This window comes from Oryx dammah, unplaced genomic scaffold (genome assembly GCF_014754425.2).
Source record: "Oryx dammah isolate SB20612 unplaced genomic scaffold, SCBI_Odam_1.1 HiC_scaffold_8, whole genome shotgun sequence".
Classification (NCBI taxonomy): domain Eukaryota; kingdom Metazoa; phylum Chordata; class Mammalia; order Artiodactyla; family Bovidae; genus Oryx; species Oryx dammah.
The window spans coordinates 42,711,297-42,734,391 of record NW_024070192.1 but is presented as its reverse complement, the minus strand read 5'-3'; the positions used below and the strand labels follow the sequence as shown (position 1 = coordinate 42,734,391).

General features: G+C 51.9%; 1 protein-coding gene across 3 annotated transcripts in view; it reads right to left on the bottom strand.

Moving 5' to 3' along the window:
• Positions 1-199: 199 nt before the first annotated feature.
• The window catches only part of NOS2 (nitric oxide synthase 2), a 42,031-nt gene continuing 19,135 nt past the window's right edge, over positions 200-23,095 (bottom strand). For 2 of the 3 annotated variants that reach the window (XM_040243956.1, XM_040243957.1), the window contains exons 7-26: positions 22,932-23,073; positions 22,701-22,840; positions 20,802-20,976; positions 20,607-20,708; positions 15,998-16,192; positions 14,890-14,972; positions 14,004-14,148; positions 13,046-13,150; positions 11,855-11,904; positions 11,335-11,509; positions 10,418-10,550; positions 9,196-9,274; positions 7,995-8,176; positions 6,475-6,638; positions 4,923-5,130; positions 3,998-4,085; positions 3,405-3,526; positions 2,945-3,093; positions 1,594-1,788; positions 200-797 (exon numbers count right to left, since the gene is read on the bottom strand). In XM_040243956.1, the coding sequence (XP_040099890.1) occupies positions 681-797; positions 1,594-1,788; positions 2,945-3,093; positions 3,405-3,526; positions 3,998-4,085; positions 4,923-5,130; positions 6,475-6,638; positions 7,995-8,176; positions 9,196-9,274; positions 10,418-10,550; positions 11,335-11,509; positions 11,855-11,904; positions 13,046-13,150; positions 14,004-14,148; positions 14,890-14,972; positions 15,998-16,192; positions 20,607-20,708; positions 20,802-20,976; positions 22,701-22,840; positions 22,932-23,073 (2,749 nt within the window). In that variant the 3' untranslated portion in view covers positions 200-680. The remainder of the gene's footprint in view (positions 798-1,593; positions 1,789-2,944; positions 3,094-3,404; positions 3,527-3,997; positions 4,086-4,922; positions 5,131-6,474; positions 6,639-7,994; positions 8,177-9,195; positions 9,275-10,417; positions 10,551-11,334; positions 11,510-11,854; positions 11,905-13,045; positions 13,151-14,003; positions 14,149-14,889; positions 14,973-15,997; positions 16,193-20,606; positions 20,709-20,801; positions 20,977-22,700; positions 22,841-22,931; positions 23,074-23,095) is intronic. The other variant, XM_040243954.1, reaches the window with a different exon arrangement.

The following is a 23,095-nucleotide window of genomic DNA, read 5'->3' as shown; positions in this document are numbered from 1 at the left end:
TCACAGGTTTTCAGATGTGCACAAAACTTCATGTGCTGCCCCCAGGCCCGGTGGGCATTCCAGAGAAGCAACATAGCCAAGCTGGTATGTCCCTTTGTGGGGGATTTTTGTCCAAGCTGAGGCAACCCCACCACCACCCCGCCAACCCTAACTCTGTACAGCTTAAGGCTGCTTTCCTTACAAAACACACACATACATATACAGTGTGGTTAAAATAAAATATATTTCGTATAAATATGTCCATCATGGAATCATACAAGGAAGGCCCAAGAGGCAGACTGGGGTTTGCTTGTTTTAAATACAGAGGCATAAATAACTGTACATGGGCAGTTAAATACAGAGTGGCGTGACAGCGCCTCCTAGTGGTCACTCCAATGGTGCAATCAAGGAAGTTCCATCCTTCTCACCTCTTGGCCAGACACAGCTGCAGATTTAGTCTCCAAGGGACCAGGGAGGCCTGTCTCTCCATCACCCCGGAGCAGGGGCTCAAGAGAGACAAAAGGTTCCATTCTGTCTCCAAGGCTGCTACTTGGTAGCAGGTCAAGTAAAGGGTTTGAAAGGGAAGGAGATGGGGAAATAAAATGAGAAGCTTGGGGATATGATCTCCCTTCAATCTCCCCAGTCCTGTGACCTCAGATAATCGAGAGTGGGTGCCATCATTAAGGTCCACGGCAGCAGCTTTAACTTCTGTTGGCGCCTGGAGCTCTGGGATCGCTAGGCAGCCCTGCTGCCCCATCCTTTTTCACCTCATAGGGAAATACAGCACCAAAGATGTCTTCATGATAGCGTTTCTGGCTCTTTAAGGGAAAACAGAGACCAAGGTATTAATATCAGCTCTGTTGGTGCAGCCCCCTCTCACTCAGCAAGTCCAGGGTTCCCTGGTTTCCCCATCACATGGACACTCATGAACTATTTGCCTTCCCAATTGCCATGCTTAGATTAGATTTGAATCTCACTTAAGACTCTTTAACTCTCATGAGCCTCCACTCTGGTGTGGACCACAAAACATCTCCCCAAGCTTTATGATGACCATTATAGCCTGTTCATTGGAAAGACCCTGATGCCGGGAAAGACAGAAGGCAGGAGGAGAAGGGGATGACGGAGGACGAGATGATTGCATGGCATCGTTGACTCAACGAACATGAGTTTGAGCAAGCTCCGGGAGATGGTGAAGGACAGAAAAGCCTGGCGTGCTGCAGTCCACCGGGTCGCAAAGAGTCAGACACAACTGAGCGACTGAACAATAACAAAGCCTGCCCTGTGCTTGTCCCTCAGGGCTCCAGGCACTGTGGGCTCTGAGATAAATATGGTTGGGAAATGCTGAGCACTTTCTCCCGGTCTTCAAGCTCTTTGATGCACAGCAGCGTGTTAGGGACTCTGAGTGTCTTGCAGAAAATCAACACGTTTGCCTTTGTCCAACTGAGCAACCAGATCAGGACAGACAGTCAGGCCTTCTAACACCTCACCAGCTCTGGCCTCCCGCCCTCTCTAGGATTCCTTTGAGTTCAGTCTGAGCCTGAGTCCCCTGGTCCCAGCTCCCAGGCCCGTGCCTGTGCCCTGCATCCCGAGCCCACACACCACCAGTGGCTCTACCTTGAGCTGGAGGAAATAGTCCTCCACCTGTTCCTCGTTCAGGCTCAGCGCTGTAGCCATCAGCTGCTTCAGGGTGTGGGCCACGTCCCGGGCCATGCGCACGTCCCCGCAGACATAGAGGTGGCCTTGCTCCTCATGGAGCACGCGAAGCACCTCGCCTGCCAGCCGCTGCCGCAGGATGTCTTGAACATAGACCTGAAACCAGAGGAGATGGTGGGTCCAGGGCCCCGCTATTGAGGGCAAAGGCTGCGGTCAGGCCTCCTGGCTATGGGGAGGTGGGGAGCGGGCACAAGGGGCCGTGGGGTGAGCACCCTCCCAGCCAGGGCCTTGCATGGGGACAATCAAGGTCGAGATGAGGAGATGCACTGGCGCCCTGCCTGGCCCAGGCCTGTGCTGGGGCTGGAGAGGTGAACACCGGCCACAGCCCTGCCCTTGAGGAGCTGACCTCCAGTGGAGCTCCCAGATTTAGTACACTTGCTCTGAATTTAGCACACTTCAAAGAGGCATCAATCAAGCCACTTGCCCTGCCCAGGGCTCTGAGGCCCATCTGCTTACACCCCAGAAAAGGGAGCCTCTCAGCACAGACTGTCCAGGGGACCCTCCTTGTAATTCAGAGCAGGGTTCCCCAGATATTTAGAAGTCCTGGAGTCAATGGGGGACTCCCTGCTCTTGCTTCACACAAGTGATGCCACCAGGCACGGAGTACCAGCGTGGAAGGGGCCCAATGGGACAAGTTCACAAAGGCTGAGCCAAGAGACTGTTCTGACTGCCCAGGCTCTTGGGGCAAAGTGCCCACTGGGGTAGCAGAGTGAGTCAGCAGGCCATTCAGGGAATAGCAGCCACCCTCCAGCCTTGCGATGCTGGGACCACCACCCACCCAGCAGTTGTACATCCAGAGGGGGGAGCCTTCAGCAGGCTGGGCCCTGGGGATGAACCCATACATGACCCTGACTTAGCCCTGACCATCTCAGGACCTGTCTTTTCTCCTGGAAGAGTGAACATACTATCAGTAGCTTCACAGCACCGCTCTGGTGACTGCATAATTGCTTCCATTTTATTTTTAAATATTTATTTGGCTGCACTGGGTCTTTGTTTTGGCCTGCAGGATCTTTAGTTGCATGATGCGTGATATAGTTCCCTGACCAGGGATCGAACTCGGTCCCCTGCATTGGGAGCACGGAGTCTCAGCTCCCTAGAACACCAGGCAAGTCCCTTGCCTCTATTTTGGAGCTGAGGAGGTGAAGGCTCACAGAGGTAAGGGGCTTGTGGGGAGCCAGACACCCACCATAGTCTGTTCTGTTAATGCTCCACCCTTTCTACACATGCAGACACACGCAGTTGAGGCATTTACCTTGGGCTGGTCAGGCAGGCGGGAATAGGCTGTGTGCACCTCGTGCAGCACCCCCTTGCGGGCCATCTCCAGCATCTCCTCCCAGTAGAGGTGGTCCTCTTCCGGGCGGCGGCACCCGAAAACCAGGGTCATGCGGCCGCTCTGGAGCCCTGCAAGACCCAGAGCAGGTTGCAGTTACCAGGGTGGCCAGCAGAGGGTAGGTGGATCATGCTGCAAGGCTGGCTGAGCTGGGCACCCAACTGGAATCCCATTTCACCGCCACATCCTATCTAAAATAGTACTGTCCCTATTTTACAGATGCGGAACCTGAGGCCCAGGGCATTCATATCATTTTTCCACACAGGCTGAGGTAAACGGGAGAGGGGCCAGGAAATGTCTGGGATGGTTACAGTTACAGTTTTACTCCTAGGCAGGCACTGGGCACCACCCCTCCGCATCCCCGGGAGCCCTCCAGTTATACCTTTGTGTTCAGCCTCATGGAGCCGCTGCTGCCAGAAACTGCGGAAGGGGGCGATGCCCGTGCCAGGTCCGATGAGGATGCAAGGACGGGAGCGGTCCTCGGGAAGCTGGAAGCCGCTGGCACTGAGGGGACAGAAGGAAAGAGGTCCTGTCCTCAGACACTCTGGGTCCAATGCACACACACAGGACAGGGGCATGGGAACTGGGGTGTGGTGGAGGCAGTAGTGTTGAGGGGCGGGGGGTTGCGGTGGAGACGACGAACTCAAATTTGGTTTCCCAAGTCCAGCAGGCTATTTCATGTCCCCCACCCAGATGAACTACATTCACCATCACCTCACCCTGGGGTCCTTTGGGGAAAAGGCTGAGCCTCGTTGTTCTGAGCCCACCACCGCTGTCAACCTCTGTCCCTGCTAGAGACCTGGCTGTGCTCTGTCACTAGCGGTTAGAATGGAGAGGCCCAGTGTGATGACCCCAGTGCCTTCTTTACAGGCCAATAGTCCCAGAGTGGCATCTAAACCCCAGAAGCCTCCCTTTCAACCCAGTATTCCCCGGGGCCGGTGGTCCCGCAGCAGACACAGTGGAGGGAGTTCCTACCTTCGCACAAAGCAGGGCACCAGGTCCTGAGGCTTCAGGCTGCTGAGCCACGTGCTGCAGACGCCGTGGTGCAGGGGACCTTGGCCATCTGCAAGAACAGCACACACTGACCAACGTGGCCCCCGCCACCCATGCATGAACGCTTTCAGCGGCTCCTCCCTGAACTGCCCGCTCAGGCACTCAACAGGCTTTAATCAGAGGGCTGCTTTTCCTCCCGGTCCTGAGCTCTACTCTCTATGTGCCCAGAGTCAGCAAAAGCTGAAAGGGACTCAGATCGGGCAAGGCTCTCTCGCTGCAGAAGCTGAGTCTCAGAGAGGGAAGGTGACTTGTACAAGGCCCCTCAGGTAACAGTAGAATCAGGTCACAACTCAGCTTCCCTAACTCCTACTCCAGCGCTCCTACCAAGAAGTCCTGTTGGTTTCCCTCAGGGCGGAATCCTGCTTTCACAGGATGTGCACCTGCCTCCTCTCCCCGAGGACTGAGCCCTGGCCTCTGCAGATGTTCTTTGAGTGAAAGTCGCTCAGTCACGTTTGACTCTTTGCGACCCCACGGACTGTAATTGTAACCTGCAAGGCTCCTTTGTCCATGGAATTCTCCAGGCAAGAATACTGAAGTGGGTTAGCCATTGCCTTTTCCAGAGGATCTTTCCAACCCAGGGATGGAACCCAGGTCTCCTGTTCTTTAGCAGAGCAAAGAGGGTCTCTGCCTGGTTTTCAGAAACCATGTGAATGTGCTTCTCAGATCACATCTACAAAGAAGTTAGCTCGGTGCCTGTTTCACAGTGATCTCTCCCATACTCCTTCCACTGCTGTTAACAGGGCTGGAAGATGAGTGTTTAATGATGAGGAGATCATCATTTAATGATGAACGGCTGCCCAGTAAGTAGCAGACTTGGGCTGCTCCACAGCCACTGCCCCAGCCTCACCTCGGGTGCGGTACGTGAGCACGGCCACAGTGAGGTGGATCTCCGTGGGTGTGAGGTCCCTGGAGGAGCTGATGGAGTAGTACCGGGGCTTCAGAATAGGGAGCTGGGAGAGCAGGAAGCTGGCAGATACCCGCAGGGATGGGAACTCCTCCAGCACCTCCAGGAATGTGGGGCTGTTGGTGAACTTCCACTTGTTGTAATCTGAGGGCTGAAAGCCAAGGGCAATGTGAGTGTCTCCGGGAGCTTGCTCCACATGGAGGGAAGAGGCTGTCACAATTCAATATTCATTCATTCACTCACTCGTTCTTTCCCACAGCAAATATTTCAAAGAACTAGGTGCTGTCCATGGTGCTGAAAACACTAAGCTGGAGAGGAGTAGCATTTCTCTAATCTGTGTGCTTAGAATCTTACTGTCAACAGCTGGTGGGCAGCAGTCAAATATTTATCATAACCTAATTTGGCGGAGTGTTTTGGAACCATACATGGGCAGCAGTCAAATTTTTTATCATAACCTAATTTAGGGGAGAGCTTTGGAATCACATCCTGGAGAAGGAAATGGCAACCCACTCCAGTATTCTTGCCTGGAGAACTCCATGGACAGAGGAGCCTGGCAGGCTACAGTCCATTGGGTCACAAAGAGTAGGACACGACTGAGCAACTAACACCTTGTAATCATACAGACCTGGGTTCAAACCTTGCCTGAAGGTTCTTACTATTTGTGGGATCTTGTCCCCATTACTTCACCTTTGTGGAGTGAGGGCAGCATCACCTACCTCGGGGGGATGTTGTGAGAATTAAGTGAGAAAATGTGCACCAAGTTGGTGCAGTGCAGCCACAGGAGGATGGCAGTGGAGGTGACTGGAATCAAGATAATTAGAGATAATGGTGATGGTAATAACGATATCCAGTGCCTTTGCAAAGGGCTTGCCTGGCAGCTCAGATGGTAAAGAATCCATCTGCAATGCAGGAGACCCCAGTTTGATTCCTGGGTCAGGAAGATCTGCCGGAGAAGGGATAGGCTACCCACTCCAGTACTCTTCAGGCTTCCCTTGTGGCTTAGCTGGTAAAGAATCTGCCTGCAATGCAGGAGACCTGGGTTGGATCCCTGGGTTGGAAGTGCCTTTGCAGAGACTTGGGCCTAGAAAGTTTCCTGTGAGTTAATGCATTCTTTTATTCATTTATTAATTCAGCTACTACACATCTGTTACTATGTCCATTCATTCACACCATCTATCCTCCAACACTTCCTGAGTTCCAGGCGTCTTCCAGGTGTGGGGAATACAAGAGAGAATGATTCTCCTTTTCTAGCTAATTTCTGAGGAAGGGCACTTAGGTTGCATCCTGCAGACATTCAAAAAACTCACGTCACTCAATGCAACTATGTCCTAGAAATGGAATGGAAGAGGATCCCTGACTTCCCACCAGCCGTTGACAGGTCACACTTTGGGAAGTTGGGGTGGATCCTCTTGAAGCTTAAAAACCAGCTCTAGGCTCAGGCTCCCCCTTACTCTGGGACCCTGCCCCAGCCTCACCCACCAGCCCCGATCTTCACCTGGCATAGGGTCTCCAGCCTCTGCCTCTCAGCCTCTTCTGTGGCCAGCTGGGCCAGCTTTCGGAGCAGCAGCTGGGTTGGCGGGGTGGTGATGTCCAGGAAATAGGTGAGAGCCTGGCTGAGTGAGCAAGGTGGCAGTCGCTTGTCCTTGACCCAGTAGCTGCCTGAAGAGGGAAGAAAGGAGACAGGATAGGAAAGAGGCCCCATTTAGGTTTCCCAAAGAGTGATAAGGCATCTGGGACAGACATCCTCCACCCTCCAGCTGCAGGGGAGAGAAGACACTGAAATTCTGGTTCCAGGAACAGTAAAAGGGCTCATGTGACCAACTCAAATGCAGGAGGATGGTGCTCAGAGATAGGACTGCTAGGAAAGGCTGATCAATAGCACCCTGAAGGGCACCTAAGAGGACACAAGCCTGCAAAACTAACCATGCACCAGAGTCCAGTCCCTCTCTGGCACAGACTTGAACTTCAGCAGTACACACACAGGTGAACTACAGACTCACAGTGACTAAATTCACCAAAGACTGATGTACACCCTAGAGGTAGATGAGTTGTTCATTTAGAGAAAAGCCTTTTTCTATCCTGTGGTGGCTGCTTCTGTTATAATTATAATAGTAATTATTATGATTATTCTTGCATATCTGCCCCCTGTACTAAGTAATAGGTTTTCTGAGGGCAGACATGAAGTCTCATTCATTTTAGCACAGGTATATAGCCCAGGTGGGGGCTTCCCTGGTGGCTCAAATAATAAAGAATCCGCCTGCAATGCAGGAGACATGGGCTTGATCCCTGGGTCGGGAAAATCCTCTGGAGGAGGATATGACAACCCACTCCAGTATTCTTGCCTGGAAAATCCCATGGACAAAGGAGCCTGGTGGACTACAGTCCACGGGGTCACAAAGAGTCAGACACAACTGAGCGACTTCACTTTCTTTCTTTCTATACAGATGGTGGTGGTGATAGTTTAGTCGCTAAGTTATGTCCGGCTCTTGCAACCTAATGGACTGTACCCCACCAGGCTCCTCTGTCCATGGGATTTCTCAGGCTAGAATACTGGAGTGGATTGCCACTTCCTTCTCCAGTGGATCTGCCTGACCCAGGGGCTGAACCTGGGTCTCCTGCATTGCAGGCAGATTCTTTACTGCTGAGCCACCTGGGAAGCCCCTGGTATATAGATATGAGTGGTTAAAATTTCGATGGAAAAATGAATCAATCAACAGAAGTGGCCAGTTAAGGAAACGAATGAAGGGGAAAGACAGCCCAGCCTCTGGTGTTGGGCAAATAGTTCAAGGAAGAATCCCTTCTTGCTGGAACTATTACAGTCCAGAATATATAGCCCAGAATAAATAGTCCAGAACTATTTGCAAGGCTACTTTGGGGCAGGCTTCAGGAGCCCCCTACTCAGCCAGAAGGACAAGACTAGATGAGTGTCTGCATCACAACCCATCAGTGGGACTGGGGGAGGTGGTGGGAGGATGCTGAGGTCACCTCAGCCAAGCTCCCCTGCAGAAGGCTCACCATTCTCACAGAGAGTCTCCAGGCGTACAGGCTGGTGCGGGGCAGGACCATCCACCACTCGCTCAAGGATGCCTTGAACCAGAGCTGGCTGGTTGCATGGGAAAACTCCGAGGTGCTCTCCCGGCAGGTAGCTTGGAGCTTGGCTGCCCTCACAGGAGAGTTCCACCAGGAGGGTGGTGCGGCTGGAGAAGGAAAAAGAGGCCTCTGATGACGCCACCAGGATTTCCTCCCATGCTCCCTGATGGGTGGGCCAGCTTCCCCAGGAAACGCCCTCCTTTCGTGTTCCTGCCTGGTTCCATGAACACAGGTTGCCGGCATCCTAGGGCTGGGGTGCTCAAGAGGGCTGGGGGCTGATGGGGACCATGGCTTCTCTGTGGGGAGAGGGTAGGCAGTACCCCTCCCATGCCACCCTCCACGAAAGCTTGGCCACAGACTCTGCCTAAAGAGAGCATGCCACTGGAAGATACGTGGGCATTGGGACAAACCTTTCCTAGTGTTAGCACAAATGTGGTTCTTATTAGAACACAGCCCAGTTTTGCTAATGAATGTAAGGACAGCACAGATAAACCTCTGGAGAATCCACAACACTGGTTGCCTGGTGGGGAAAAGTCCTGCCCTGTCAAAATTTCTGAAAGTTCTTAAGAAAGCGTCAAAGGGTTTGAGTTTCTCTTGCCCTCCTTTTTTTGGTGAAATAGGTAAATCACAAAGGACAGGAAGTAAAGCAGCTGCCTGATTCCCAAGCTGGAAAACTGGCTCGTGGTTAATGCAGACCTGATGTGAAGGTGCTGGTGGCCACAGGGGTGAGCACTTTAGCTGGTCCTACCAATAGCACCATAGCTAAGGCCAGCAGACACTTTTGTTTTCTTTTTTCAAAGACTGACTTACTTTGGTCTTCCCTAGATTAAAATAAAATCTGTGGGGACCTCCCTGGTGGTCCAGTGGCAAAGAATACGCCTGCCAACACAGAGGGCATGGATTCAATCCCTGGTCCAGGAAGATCCTATATGCCTCGGAGCATCTAAGCCCGTGCGCTGCAACTATCAGAGCCTGTGCACCCTAGATAGCCTGTGCTCCACCTGTGCTCCGAAACTAGAGCGTAGCCCCCGCAGACCGCAACTAGAGAAAGCTAGCGCTGCCAAAAATAAAATGAATAAGTAAAATCTGTGGAATTTCACCCCGGAAGTCCTGTCTTCTGCTCTACCTGGATTTCGGACTCTGCAGATTCTGCTGTGATTTGAGCCTCATGGTGAACACATGCTTGGCGTGCATACTGCTCAGGGCTGTGGAATAGAGAGACGGTGAAGTGGCGATGTGGCTCGTAAGTACTGGTGGGGCAGCCTCCGCGTGCTGAATCAACTACACCCGACATTCCCCTGGGTGCCGCACATTGACGGTGCTGGGGTTTTCCTTCCCTGCCTGTTTTTTCCCACTATGTTTCTCAATCACAAATTAAGACCTTTGTTCTGACAGAAGGTGCTTGTGCTGCTGCCAGATGCTGGGAAATGCAATTTAGATGCCCCCAGTATGGGGATTTCTAGAGCATCCCATGGCTTGGGATCCACAGGAGAGCATAGTTGAAGCTGAGGATATCCTAAACATGCAGAAACCTGCAGGACCACCGCAGTTGTGGTACAAGACAAGAGGAATCATGGGAGCACAGCAGCAATAGGGGCCATCCAGAGTTCCCGGACTGCAGCCTGGAATTGCCTCTGCAAAATGTCCTTCATTAATACCCGGATGCCACTGGAGCTGGAAGGCTGGGGCCCAAATCCCAGCTTGGCCTTGTGCTAGCAACTTGTCGCATCTCCCTGAACTTCCGTTTCTCTGTCTGTGCTTTCCACTTGGGCTGAGTGTCAGAGGTCACTTAGAGTAGGTGGACAAAGAGCCCAGCACAGTGTCCGGCACACGGGAGCACCCTTCTCTTTCCACTACCCTGCCAGAGTTTCCTTCTGAATACCCTTCCTCAGAGACCAGACAAGCCCTGGGTCTTGCATCCCTACAGACTCTTGGACCCAATGAGAGAGAGACGCCTGGTAGCCCTAGACTAGCTGCCTCCGTTCAGAGGGTCCTAGTGGTCTCCTTGGGCTTCCCAGGCGGCCCAGTGGTAAAGAATCCATCCACCATTGCAGGAGACACAAGAGACCTGGGTTCGATCCCTGGGTCGGGAAGATCCCCTGGAGGAGGGCATGGTAACCCATTCCAGTATTCTTGCCTGGAGAATCCCATGGAAAGAAGGGCTGGGCGGGCTATAGTCCAGGGAGTTGCAAATAGTCAGACATGACTGAGCAACTAACACACATATGCAGATAGACACACACACACACACACACAGAGTGTTCTCCTTGACCATAGGCTCAGGACTCAGACACGCCCACCCCGGCAGGAAGGGCAAGCAAGCTCCGTGTGGCGCAGGGAAGCAATACCTTTGTTGAGGTCCAGAGGCTCTGAGTCCTGCACGAGCCTGTAGTGGTGTGGGTCCCAGGTCACATTGGAAGTGTAGAGCTTGGGGATCTCAATGTGGTGCTTGCCACTGACATCGAATGTCTCACAGGCTGCCTGGACGAAGATGGCACAGACCAGTGTTAATAACCATTCCTGTCATCAGCAGCAGCATCACCACCCCTGGGGCTACCACATTCCTTACAACTGAGCTAAGTGCTCTAACTACTAAGGACACTTATCTGGCAGGGCTATTATGAAGACTGTATAAAGTGGCTGGTCCTAGCACGGAGAAGCTGTTGCTGCTATTATGATTATTAATAATGACAGCGTCTACTTTTATCTGCATGCCCACACCATGAGACAGGTTTGATTGCTCCCATTTTCCTGATGTGGAATCATGTGGAGGAGACCTGGGCTTGGGAATCATGCCGGCCCCTCTCAAGCTGGTGCTCATAAGCCCCGCTGCGGGGTGAAAGACTTTGCTTCGATGAGTTTTCTCAGTCAGTGGGGTCAAGCTGCAGGCCCTAAAGACCTACTGAGATAGCCCTGTCTCCAAGCTCTCTGTAGCTGGGACACTGAAACAGGACAAGGATGTCAGGAGGGGACCTGGATAATCAGAGAGGGGCAAGATCTTAAACCATAGCTCCCCAAGGGCAGGGAAGCATCTTATCCACCTTCTCCCACCTGGGGGACACATCTCAGTGGAGCTCTTCTGGCGGCTGTTGGGGTGCAGCAGTGACCTGAGTCCTCCAACCTGCGACCCTGCCCACACTCGGACCATGCCTACAGGGCCCAATGGGGCAGTGACCGCCAGGATGCCTGGCACAGGTGTCTGGGGCACAAGCGCACCACAGCCTCCCTGCCCATGTGGTGGGGCAGCTCCCAGCTGTGAACCAACCTTGAAGGTTTGCACGGCCCAGCTGCGGAAGGCCTCCTCCTGCCCGCTGAGTTCGTCCCCTTCCCCAGTTGGGGCAAGCTGAAAAGCCCCCAGCTGGGACAACTTCTGGTCGATGTCGTGAGCAAAAGCGCAGAACTGAGGGTACATGCTGGAGCCAAGGCCAAACACGGCGTACCTGCCAGAGGAGGACACGCATGGAGCCTGGGTGAGCAGGCCTGCCACCTGCCCCAGAGCCAACAAGCCATAGGCCAGCCCCTGGACACATTCATGCCAGCTGGGCAAAGATCACCAGGGCACGCATCCCGTTCCTGTCTTCCCTGACTGCCGAACTCCCAAGACCAACCCCACCCTTGGCCTGCAGACCCGAGAAAGGTACTTGGTTTTCCTGCTTTGACACCCACGACATCCCTGAGGACAGGCTCTCTTTGGGCCTGGACGTCCCAGAGAAATCCCCCTCTTGTACATCCCCAGCTCCATCGTCAGATGGAACCCAGAGTCTGGGAGCGGGGAAGGGCATTACCGGAACTTGTTGGTGAGTTCTTTCAGCATCAAGAGGGACTTTTTCAGTTTCTAGAAAGAGAATCATAGAAGTCTCAGGACACGATTAATGAGAGCACTGCTTTTCCTAGTCATCCAGTGGCTCATTTGAAAACTGGCCAGATCTGGCAGGACAAAGTCCAAGATCCTCAAGTGGAAGTTGGTTTATGTGGACCACCTGGCTGGGACTTGGGGACAATTTCAGCCTCAGCAACTCATGGGGGCCTGACCTTTGATGGGGGACCCAGGAGAGCCCAGCCCTGGCCGGGCGGGGGATGCTGTCTAATAGCAGCGTATCTCTAGAGGGTCTCCTGATGGCACCTGAGCCTTTCTTCTTGTCAGATTGATGATTGGTCCCATATTCTCTGAAATAACCCTGATTTCCCAGAAACTCAAGATAACTTCCCAGGTGGCTCAGTGGTAAAGAATCTGTCTGCAATGCAGGAGATCTGGGTTTGACCCCTGGGCCAGGAAGGGAATGGTTACCCTCTCCAGTATTCCTGCCTGGAGAATCCCATGGACAAGGAGCCAGGCAGGCTATAGTCCATCGGGGTCGCAAACACTCAGACATGACTGAGCAACTAACATTTTCACTTTGTTTTTTTCCAAGATAACTTCAGATGGAAAATAGTATCAAATCACATGGTAGGAAAATATTCTTTTTTCTATAATTTTAAAATAGTTACTCCTGTTTCAATTATTTTATTTTCTTGTCCTGAACACTAGAGAAAAATCTCAGATCACTGCCAATAGAGACTTAACACTTCTCTAATACTTGCTTATTACTCTTTTTGAAGAACAAAGCAAGCCATGATTAGGCAACAGTATCTGGCTATAATTCAATAACTGTTTGACTTTCATTGGATTTACGTGGGACCACTCTTTGCTGGCTTTCTATTTGTGAGACTGATATAAAGTTTCCTCTAAAAATGAATTTTTGAATTTAAAAAGGCAGGTCAATTTACTGAAATATATTAAGCACATCATAGGCTTGGCGGCTCGAGTATACACCAGTAATTACCAAGGAGGAAGGTTGATGGCTAACGTTAGGGCAACCCAGAGTGATCAGAGCTCTCACTCCCAAATGCCCTCCTTAGGACATGCTGAGTCCCCATGTCCTTTCCGGCCCTTACCAGCCCCCAGCCCCCTGGGCCCTGAGCCCTGGGCCACCCACCTCTCCGTTGCCAGGGGAGTCTCCATTGCCAAAAGTGCTGGTCACCACCAGCAGCAGCTGTTCCTCCTCCAGATGGCTCAGCTGGTACTGATCCATGCAGAGAACCTGCAGAGTACCCAGGGTGGATGTCAGCCCTCGCTTCCCAGGCTGACTCCCTCCACGCCCTCCCCAGGCATCCATCGCTTGGGTCCCTGTCATCAGCTCTGTTCCCTGGTGCCTGCCATGGAGGAGGTAAGTACTTAACAAGTCCCTGCCAACCTAATCTATTTGCACACAGCGTCCTCGGTTCTTTGATTCTCCCACAGCTAGCACATCAGCCAGCCCTGGGGGGGTGGGGGGGGGCGCGTCTGCCTCCAAAACACTTCATGTCCCACATCACGTCTTACCACTTCCACTGCTATTTCGGATTCCGAGAATGTGGACATATTTTTCACAAAAAACAGGATGAGTGGGTTACAAAATTGCTCAACTCCTTTGGCATCTTGGGAACACAAATGCTTTGCCTGAAGCTAATCTCAGGTGAAATACGTCAGGGCCTCAGCCTGACCTGGGATGCCTTCAGTGACTTCAGTGACAGAGGCTCGAGTCCAACACTGCTAGAGGGAATGAGTCACCCTTCGGGGTTTCGTTTTATTTCTCTGCATCTTATCCATTCTCTGCGTCCTTCGCCTTTAGCCCCACACCCCGTATAGGAGGTGCTCTGCAAATGTGAATAAAATTCCCCTGGGACAGTTCATGTACATGGAGACTTGGCATCATTAGGAACATGTTTCTCAAATTGTGTTTCCTGGAACACTATGAAAAGCTTATCTACTGGGTAAGTTGGGAATCCCGGGACACATATCTCTCCTTCTATCACAGAGTTGCAAAGTATGCCCTGAGGCTCAGGGCTATCTAGGAGCAGAGCAATCACTGTAACTCGTCCCAGACTTCCCCACACACAGGCCGAGGCGGCTACCTTGGGGTTGAAGGCACAGCTGAACAAAGCCCCGAGGTCCTGGGCCAGCGTTTCAGATCTCCCCGTCTCTGTTGCAAAGAGGATCGTGGCTCTGACCCGGGATGCCATGGCCTTATACATCAGCACCGAGGCAAAGAACACGGCTCTGTGGGGACAGACAGAGTAGGTGCCAAGTCAGCCTTCCTAAAAGGAAGCTTAAAGCAGGGCAGGTTGAGGGAAAAGAATCCAGGTTTCTGGAGTGAGACCTTGTCTCACTCCCCTCCCCTGCTCAACCTGCCACTCAGGTCCTTTGGGAAAATAGAGGAGAGAGAACTCTGGGGCAGAGGTGGCAGGTGACCCATGGAATTGGGGTCTGGTGGCGCCTGCGGTAAAGAACCCATTTGCCAATGCAGGAGACATAATGAGACACAAGTTCGATCCCTGGATCAGGAAGATCCCCTGGAGGAGGGCACGACAATCCACTCCAGTATTCCCGCCTGGAGAATTCCATGGCCAGAGGAGCCTGGCGGGCTACAGTTCATAGGGTCCAAAAGAATCAGACGCGACTGAAGTGACTTATCATGCACGCCCGTCTGGGAATCAAACCCTTTCTCTCTCTTTTTTAAAATAGTTTTAATATGCTTTTAGAAAAAGATTTCTTAAGTCTTTATTGGATTCGTTACAATGCTGCCTCTGTTTTATGCTTTAGTGTTTGGGCCATGAGGCATGTGGGATCTTAGCGCCCCTAGCAGGGATCAAACCCGCGCACCCCGCAGTGGAAGCGCTGAGTCCTAACCACTGGACTGCCAGAGAAGGCCCTCCAAACCCTTTCTCTTTGTTCCCTGTCCATCAAGGCCTAGAAGGAAGGGCTGCCATTCAGATGTCAGCATCGACCATTCCCACTTACTTGATCAAGACCTTGAATCGAATCTCTCTTCTCTGGGGCCTCCGCCTCTCGTCCTGCCAGACGTGGGTTTTCCAGGCCTCCACCTTCAGAAAATAGGGCAGTTATGTGGGCAAGACAGGCCCTGGCTTGGTTCTGGCTTGGAGAGACAGAGGGCCCTTTGTGCCCCTCGTAAGTTGGGGGCGGGGTGGGGAGGCAAGCAGGCCCTGTCCGCACCCCCTCACTGAAAGCCACACAGGGAAGGGCTGCGTCTGTCTGTCTCCCTCAAACTTGAAGCTCCTGTCTGGCACAGATCCGCTGATTTTCATTCAACTGTCCCCCTGGAAGGAGGGGCCATATGTCTCTTTCCTTTTGATGTCTCACTACTAGGAAGCCTACATAGACTGTATGTCATGCACAGTCTGACCTGGGATGCTGCTGAGAGTTGAAGGAGGTGCTGTGACAACAGGCCTACAGTGTCCTGGGCAATCAGTCACCCTCCTTCTCACCTTTAGAGCAAGGAAGCTGCTCGCTAAATCTAACCAAGGTCCTTTTTGATAAAAAGGAAAAAAAGAGCCCGTTTCATTGGGTGGCAGTTCCTGAGTACACTCTGGGTAGGGCACTGGGCTGAGCTGTCTGTACATTGGCTCACGGGATTCTTGACCACCTCTGCCATCATGGAGCTGATACCCGTCTTTTCAGAGATGAGAAAATCAGGGCTTAGATGGGTGCAATGACCCACCTGAGATCACACAGCTAGGAAGTGGGAGAATCACCCCAGATGTATGTGACTGGGAGCCAGGCTCCTGACCACGGTGCTCTGTGACTGTCCATACCCCTCCCAGGCAGGTGGGCACAATGGGCGTGCAGAGCACTGGGCTACTAAAGGTACAATGAAAGGTGTTTCCTTCAGTCTCACCTCTGTGGAAATGGACAAAAGCATCCTTGAGTGAAGCCCAGAAAGCATTAAATATATGCCTCTGTGTCCCTGATTCTTCCCTGTATGTCCTACACGAGTGAGCACACACAAGCACACGTAAACACACACACACACATACATGCATGTGCAGACACACACAGTCTGTCTCCACCCCTGAGTTCCCGAGAGAGTAGAGGAAGCCCCCTCTTTTACCTGGTAGTAGTAGAAAGGGGACAGGATGTAATTTAGCATCTCCTGGTGGAACACGGGGGTGATGCTTCCAGAAATCGGGGGGACCAGCCAAATCCAGTCAGCTGGGCAGCCCCCTCGGGAGCGGTACTCATTCTGCATGTACTTCATGAAGGACTCTGCAGCGGAGTGGTGGTCCATGATGGTCACATTCTGCTTCTAAATCGGAAGTGGGCAAGAAGGCGAGTGGATGAGAGGAGTAAGGAGAGTGGCTGGTGAGCTGCAGGGCTCCCGGATGGACCATGGGAGGGCCTGGCAATCTGTAAAAATGGAGTGCAATCCCCTGGACCCATTCTCACTGATGAAAATAAATACCCAAATGCAAGGTACAGCCAGAGCCTCTGAGGAGCCCAAGCAAGCACAATAGCCGTGGTCAGCCCTCAGACCACAGGCTGCCGCCCTTGGCCCTCTGGGGGCGGTGTCCACCTTCTCAGGCCATGCTCACACTCTCCCCAAACTCCTAGCAAATGGCTCTCTGGATGCTGTTGAATCTAACCACAGTGCCTTTTTTGTCACTTGTTGGCAGAGAGTTCTAGGAATCACCTCCCAAAGGAGTGGCTGTCTCAGCTAAGAAGGAACTAGACATCTCTGAAGAGGGCTGAAGCCCTGGGGGAACTACAGCGTATCGAAGACAAATTACCACCATATCCCACGTCTTAAAATTAGAATCCAAGGGGCCTGAGCCTTTTTGGAATGATTCAGTAAGAGCAGCCACATTGTCTGGCGCAACTCATGCAGTCAAGAGACATTTGTTTCACGGAGTAGTTCAAACCTTGGGCTCTCAATAGCTCTGTGACCTTGAGCTATTAGTTCCTTAATCTCAGTTTCCTCATCTGTAAAATGGGGATGGTAACAGTTGGTACATCATCATGCTGTTGAAAGGATGCAATAAATAAGGGATGTGCCTGGGGGTCCAATCGCTAAGAATCTGCTTGCAAGAGGGAACATGGGTTCAGTCCCTAGTCTGGGAAGTAAGATCCCACCTGCCATGGGGAGCTAAGCCCATGCACCACAGCTACTGAGCCCATGTGCTCTAGAGCCCATGCTCTGAAACAAGAGATGCTACCGTAATGAGAAGCCCACGCACAGCAAGCAGAGAGCAGCCTCTACTCGCTGCAACCAGATGAAAGCCTGTGCACAACCACGAAGACCCACCACAGCCAAAAATAATTTTTAAAAATCTTAAAATAGTTAACAAGTAAAGCGTAAAACATGCTCAGTAAATGTTAGCTGCTATTATTATTTTTATCTACCAGAAACTGCATAAAGAGGTGGAAGACGCAGCCCCGTTTCTGCCTTAGATCATGTTCTAACTGTGGGGAGGCAAGAAGGACCTCAGCCGTTCCACATGGTCTGACAGAAGCTACGACGGAGGTCAGAGCAGGTGCTGACGGAGGACTAAAGGAGGGCTATGCTCAGACAGGGTCCCGGAGCAGAGATGGGGGACTTTAGAGACAGCTTCTAAGAGGAGGTGAGTTCTTTAGAGACAGCTTCTAAGAAGAGGTGAGTTTTGAGAGACGGGTACAAGTTAGGCAGCGGACGGGCATTGCTTGAGACCAGGTCAGGAGGCAGGAGAGGAGCCTGCTGGTGGAGGGGCTAGTACGACCAGGCACGCCTTGTAAACTTTTAAATACACAGCAACTGGGGGCTTCCCTGGTGGCTCAGATGGTAAAGCGTCTGCCTGCAGTGCAGGAGAGCCAGGTTTGATCCCCAGGTCGGGAAGATCCCCTGGAGGAGGGCATGGCAACCCACTCCAGTATTCTTGCCTGGAGAATCCCATGGACAGAGGAGCCTGGTGGACTACATACAGTCCTTGGAGTGGTAAAGAGTCGGACACGACTGAGCGACTAACACTTCACTTTTCACACAGCAGCTGCTGGATGCCAGACCAGTTTTAGGCTCAGGAGCTGATGGTGATAGTGGTGAGGATGGTTGCAACAGTAATAAATAATAACAACGACAAAACTGATGCTGGACTTCCCTGGTGGTCCAGTGGCTAAAACTCTGAGCTCTCAGTGTGGGAGGCAGCGGGGACTAGGTTTGATCCCTATTGAGGAGCTATTAATATTTAACAGATTCTACATGCTGCAACTAAAAGACTCCTCAAGCCACAATGTAAAAGGGTCCTGCATGCTGCGAGGAAGACTGAAGATCCATGTGCAGCAGCTAAGACCAGGTATAGCCAAATACATAAATAAAACAGAAAAAAAAAACAACTAATGCTTTTTGAGTGTTCACTGTGGGTCAGGGAGTGCAGCTAAACAATTTGCATTGGTTTTCATTTCATTTTTACTGTAACCTAGTGAGGGGAGGTACCATTATTATCTCTGTTTTGCAAATGAGGAAATGAGCCCAAGTCTTTTGAAGCTGACCCCGAAGGAGGGTCACGGGGAAGTCCTGCCTGGAGACTCTCAAGCAGTGGAGGGACGTGGTCAGCAGTGGTCAGGAGACTGCTGAGGGTCAGCAGATTTTCTGGGATGTATCCACATCCTGCCAGTGTCAGAGCTGATTCCAGGGTCAGGATGTGTGGTCCACAGCCTTGGGGCCTTCCCAAGCTGGGCCAGCTGCAGGGGGCTCTTCCTGTCTTGTCTCAGAGCTTCCCCACGCCCCCTACTCCCCACAGTCAGGCATGAGCTTGACCTGTCTATAGGGTGACCAGCCCTAGGGAACAGTGCGCATGTATTTACTGGGTGTTTAAAGTCAGCTCCCACTACTTTCCACAAGGTCAGGGTTTCTATCTGTTTTGTTCACTGCTCATATTCTTGGCCTGGCCTAGTGCCTGACACATGAAAAATGTACAATAAAACTTTGCTGAATGAATGGATGACTCTCAGCCCAGTGGCCAGGCTTCCAGGACACCTGCCAGCTTTGTGGAGATGATTCCAGCTTCTAAAGCAATAATAGCTTCACACGTCGCACGGCTCCTTCCCACAAGGGGAGTGTTTATATGAGAGAGAGCAGCAGATGGGCCAGAGGGCTCAGCCCCACACAGAAACCAGCCTGCTGTGTGTGGTGGACGCTGCTGCCCAGATAGGGAAGCGAGAGTAACCACTGCTCGTGTGGACATGGGCTCTGGGTCTTTCATCCAGTGAATACATTTTTAGCATCTCCACGTGCCAGACACTCTTCTAGGCTCCAGGGGTAGAGCAGTGAACAAGAGAGACAAGGTCCCTGCCACATGGAGCTTACATTCTAATGGGGCAAACAAAGAAAGAAGGAGATGGAGTTCTCTGGTGCTCCAGTGGTTAAATCCACCTGCCAATGCAGGAGACATGGGTTCAACCCTTGATCCGGGAAGATCCCTCCTGCCACGGGGCAACTAAGCCCGCACACCACAGCTACTGAGCGCATGTGCTGCCAGTACTGAAGCCCACATGCTCAGGAGCCCACGCTCCACGATAAGAGACGCCACTGCGATGAGAAATTTGCACACCACTACCAGAGAGCAGCCTCCGCTCGCAGCAACGAGGGAAACCCGTGCACAGCAACGATGACCCAGTGCAGCCGAAAATAAGCACAGAAAGAAAACCAGAAAGGAAAAGATGGACTATGTCAGGATCTAATGAGGACTGTGAAGGAGAAGAAAGGGGTAAAGGAATAAGAGACAGGATGAAGGAGGGGTGAGCGTGCCGTTTTTATGGTGCAGAGAGGGCTCCTCTGAAGAGGTGATAATCGAGACCTGGCTGAAGGGAAGGAGCTGGTCATAGGATGATTTGTGGCAAGAGTTTTAGGCAGAGGGAAAAGCAAGTGCAAAGGCCCTACAGTGGGGACCATCTTGGTGAGTTTGAATAAAAGCCAGAATTCCAGTGTGACTGGCAGAGCTGTGGAGGATAAAAGCCTGACTGGAGGAGGTGGGAGGTGAGAATGTATTATGAGGTCTTTCAATGGTTTGGGGGTTTCCCTGGTGGCTCAGACGGTAAAGAATCCAACTGCAATGCGGGAGACCTGGGTTCCATCCCTGGGGTGGGAAGATCCCCTGGAGGAGGGCATGGCAACCCACTCCAGTATTCTTGCCTGGGAAATCCCATGGACAGAGGAGCCTGGCGGGCTACAATCCATGGGTCACAAAGAGTCAGACATGACTGAAGCAACTTAGCACATCAATGGTTTTACTGTAAATGGAAGTAGAAAAACCAGGTAGTAGCTGCTTAGGGGGAGTATTTGGCTGGCTAGTCATTTATCTCTTTGAGATGGGAATCATTACACCTTATTGGTCATCAGTAGAAATGATCCAGTGGATAAGGAGACAGCTGCTATGAGAGGGAGAGGATTTTCAGGAATAAAAGTCCTTGAAAATTGGGAGAGGATAGGATTCAGTGTTCAAACGCCAGGACTGACCAGTCTTGAGAGATAAGGAGTTGCCTGTTGCTAGAAGCATTCAAGTTTACACTAGAAGACCTGAGAGGGCTTGTCTCTGTATCCCCCAGCACCTGACATAAACTGGGTATTCAACACTGTTGGATGCACGAATAAATGAGCAAAGCTGTAAGGGGAAAATCAAGAATGACATGAGCGGCTGCACCAGATAACCTTCTAACCAGAGCACCTTCAGACCCACAGACAGCAGACATGCCTGGAAACTGTGGAGCACAGCAACGTTGATCTCAACAACAGCCCGGTCCTTCCAGAGTGAGGCCAGCTTGTGCGTTTCCAGGCCCATCCTTCTGCCCACTTCCTGTAGAGGCAGAGAAATGGGGGTGAGTCCGTCCCAGGGGCCCCACCTGCAGGCCCGTACCTCCAGCCGGCCCAGCTGGACAGTCCTCATTACCTCCAGGATGTTGTATCGCTGGACGTCGCAGAAGTCCCGGACTCCAACCTCCGTGCCCATGTACCACCCGTTGAAGGGGCACCCTGGGAACTCGAGGCCGCCCACCTCAAGCAGCATGTTGGCCACGGCTGGCAGGGCGTACCACTTGAGCTCCAGCTCCCGGAACCATTCGTACCTGGTAGGGAGGCAGGGCTGGTAGCAATGCAGCCTTCACTTCGGCCCACACTCACGCCCTAATAAAAGCTTCAGAAAGAGTCAACCAAGAAAACTCCTTTTCAAGTGCTGATCTCTAAGTTCATCCCACCTGGAGAGGTGACTTAGACATAACATGTGGCTAATTACGCATTCATTCATGAGATTATTCAAGCAAACGTATTAAGCATCAAGTAAAGAGCAGGCTCTGTGCTAAATGCTGAGGACTCAACAGAACATAGCAATTAAAGATCCCAGTGTCAGAAAGCCTAGTTCAAGTTCTGCCTGACTGATTACCAACTGTGTGACCTTCAGATATTATTCAGCCTCCCTGAGCCTCAGCATCCCCACCAGCAAAGTAGAGACAAATCGTGGGATTACTGTGAAGATAATAGTACCCTTTACTTGTATATTCATTCACTCCAGAAATATTTATAACTGAGTACCTACTATGAGCCAGACCTCTTGCTAGGTGTTGGGGCTATATTGCTGAACAAGAAAGACAAGATCCCTAATTCTCAAAGACCTTACAGACTACAAATAGGTAAACAAATAAATAAATAAGAAAATAAAGACAAGGTGATGGGACTGCCCTTGCGGTCCACTGGTTAAGAATCTGTCTTGCAATGTAGGGGACTCAGGTTGGATCCCTGGTCGGGGAACTAAAATAACTATGATCTCATGTGCTGAGGAGCTGCTAAGCCCAAGGGCCACAACCAGAGAGAGTCCGTTGTGCTTCCCAAGTGACGCTAATGGTAAAGAACCTGTCTGCCAATGCATGAGACATAAGAGATGCGGGTTTGGTCCTTGGGTTGGGAAGACCCCTAAAGGAGGAAATGGCAACCCACTCCAGTATTCCTGCTTGGAGAATCCCATGGACTGGCAGGCTCCCATCCATAGGGTCACAAAGAGTCAGACATGACTGAAGCGACTTAGCACGCACACAGAGTCTGTATACCACAACTAAGACCCGATGCGTACAAATAAATCAATATTTAAAAAAAAAGCACAAAGTGATATGTTAGATGAAGGGTAAGGGTTCCTACCCTAGATTGGGTGTTCAGAAGAGGCTTCTCAGAACAGGTAATGGAAATACCTCATTAACAAGAAATGAACTCTGCAAAATTCTGAAGAAAGGGCCTGTCAGGCAAAGGGAACAGCAAGTGCAAAGGCCCTGAGGTAGGACTAAGTTCAGTATATTCAGAGGATAAAAATAATAGCCCAGCCTAATGCCTGCTACATAGTGTCAATGTATGGAGGTATTTTTGTAATTCAGCCCTGGAGCAGGGGCTGAACCCGATGAGCTCTTGAAATATTGTCACCTTATCCTGTCACCACAGTCAGGAGATGAATGGCTAAGAGAGTTGGCAGGAAGGTCAAAGAGGCCTGGGCTGTTCAGTGTGAGAATCTCAGGGCTTTCAAGGCTCCCCCTCCCAGGGTCACCGCTTCCCAAGCTCCCAGGACCCAGTCTACCTAAGCCATTGCTTTCCTGTCCCCTTCAGCATCTTCTCATAAGTCTGAGGCCCGACAAAGCTGCTGTACAAGGGTAATGTGGTGGACTTGGAAAGCCAGCCCTGCTGGGCATCAAGCTGCTGCTGGCTGGGCTTTGGGGGAGGAGCAGGGAGGGTCCTGAGGACTGCCATCTCTCTTCGGAAAGGAAGGGGCATGCATGTGAACTCACACTCCCAGCACCCACAGCCTGCTTACCTAGGATGTTCCATGGGCACCTCGAGCACAAGGTCAGGGGGAATTTCGAAGAGCTCTGGGTCGCGGCCATCAGCCTGCAGGACTAGAGGCAACACGTCGAAGCGGCTGTACTTGGGCTTCCAGCCCAGGTCGATGCACAGCTGGGGGCAAGACAGGCCCAGTGAGCCTGGAGATGCAGGTCCCTGGGCCTCTCTGGGCTCCGCTCTCACCCACCAAAGCTGGGTCTGGTACCTGTGTGAACTCCACGCTGGCGGGGTCCCCTCTGATGCTGCCATCCGGCATCTGGTAGCCGGCATAGCGGATGAGCTGGGCGTTCCAGACCCGGAAGTCGTGCTTCCCATCGCTCCGCTGGGGGAACACGGTGATGGCCGACCTTTCCCAAGACGAGGATGGTA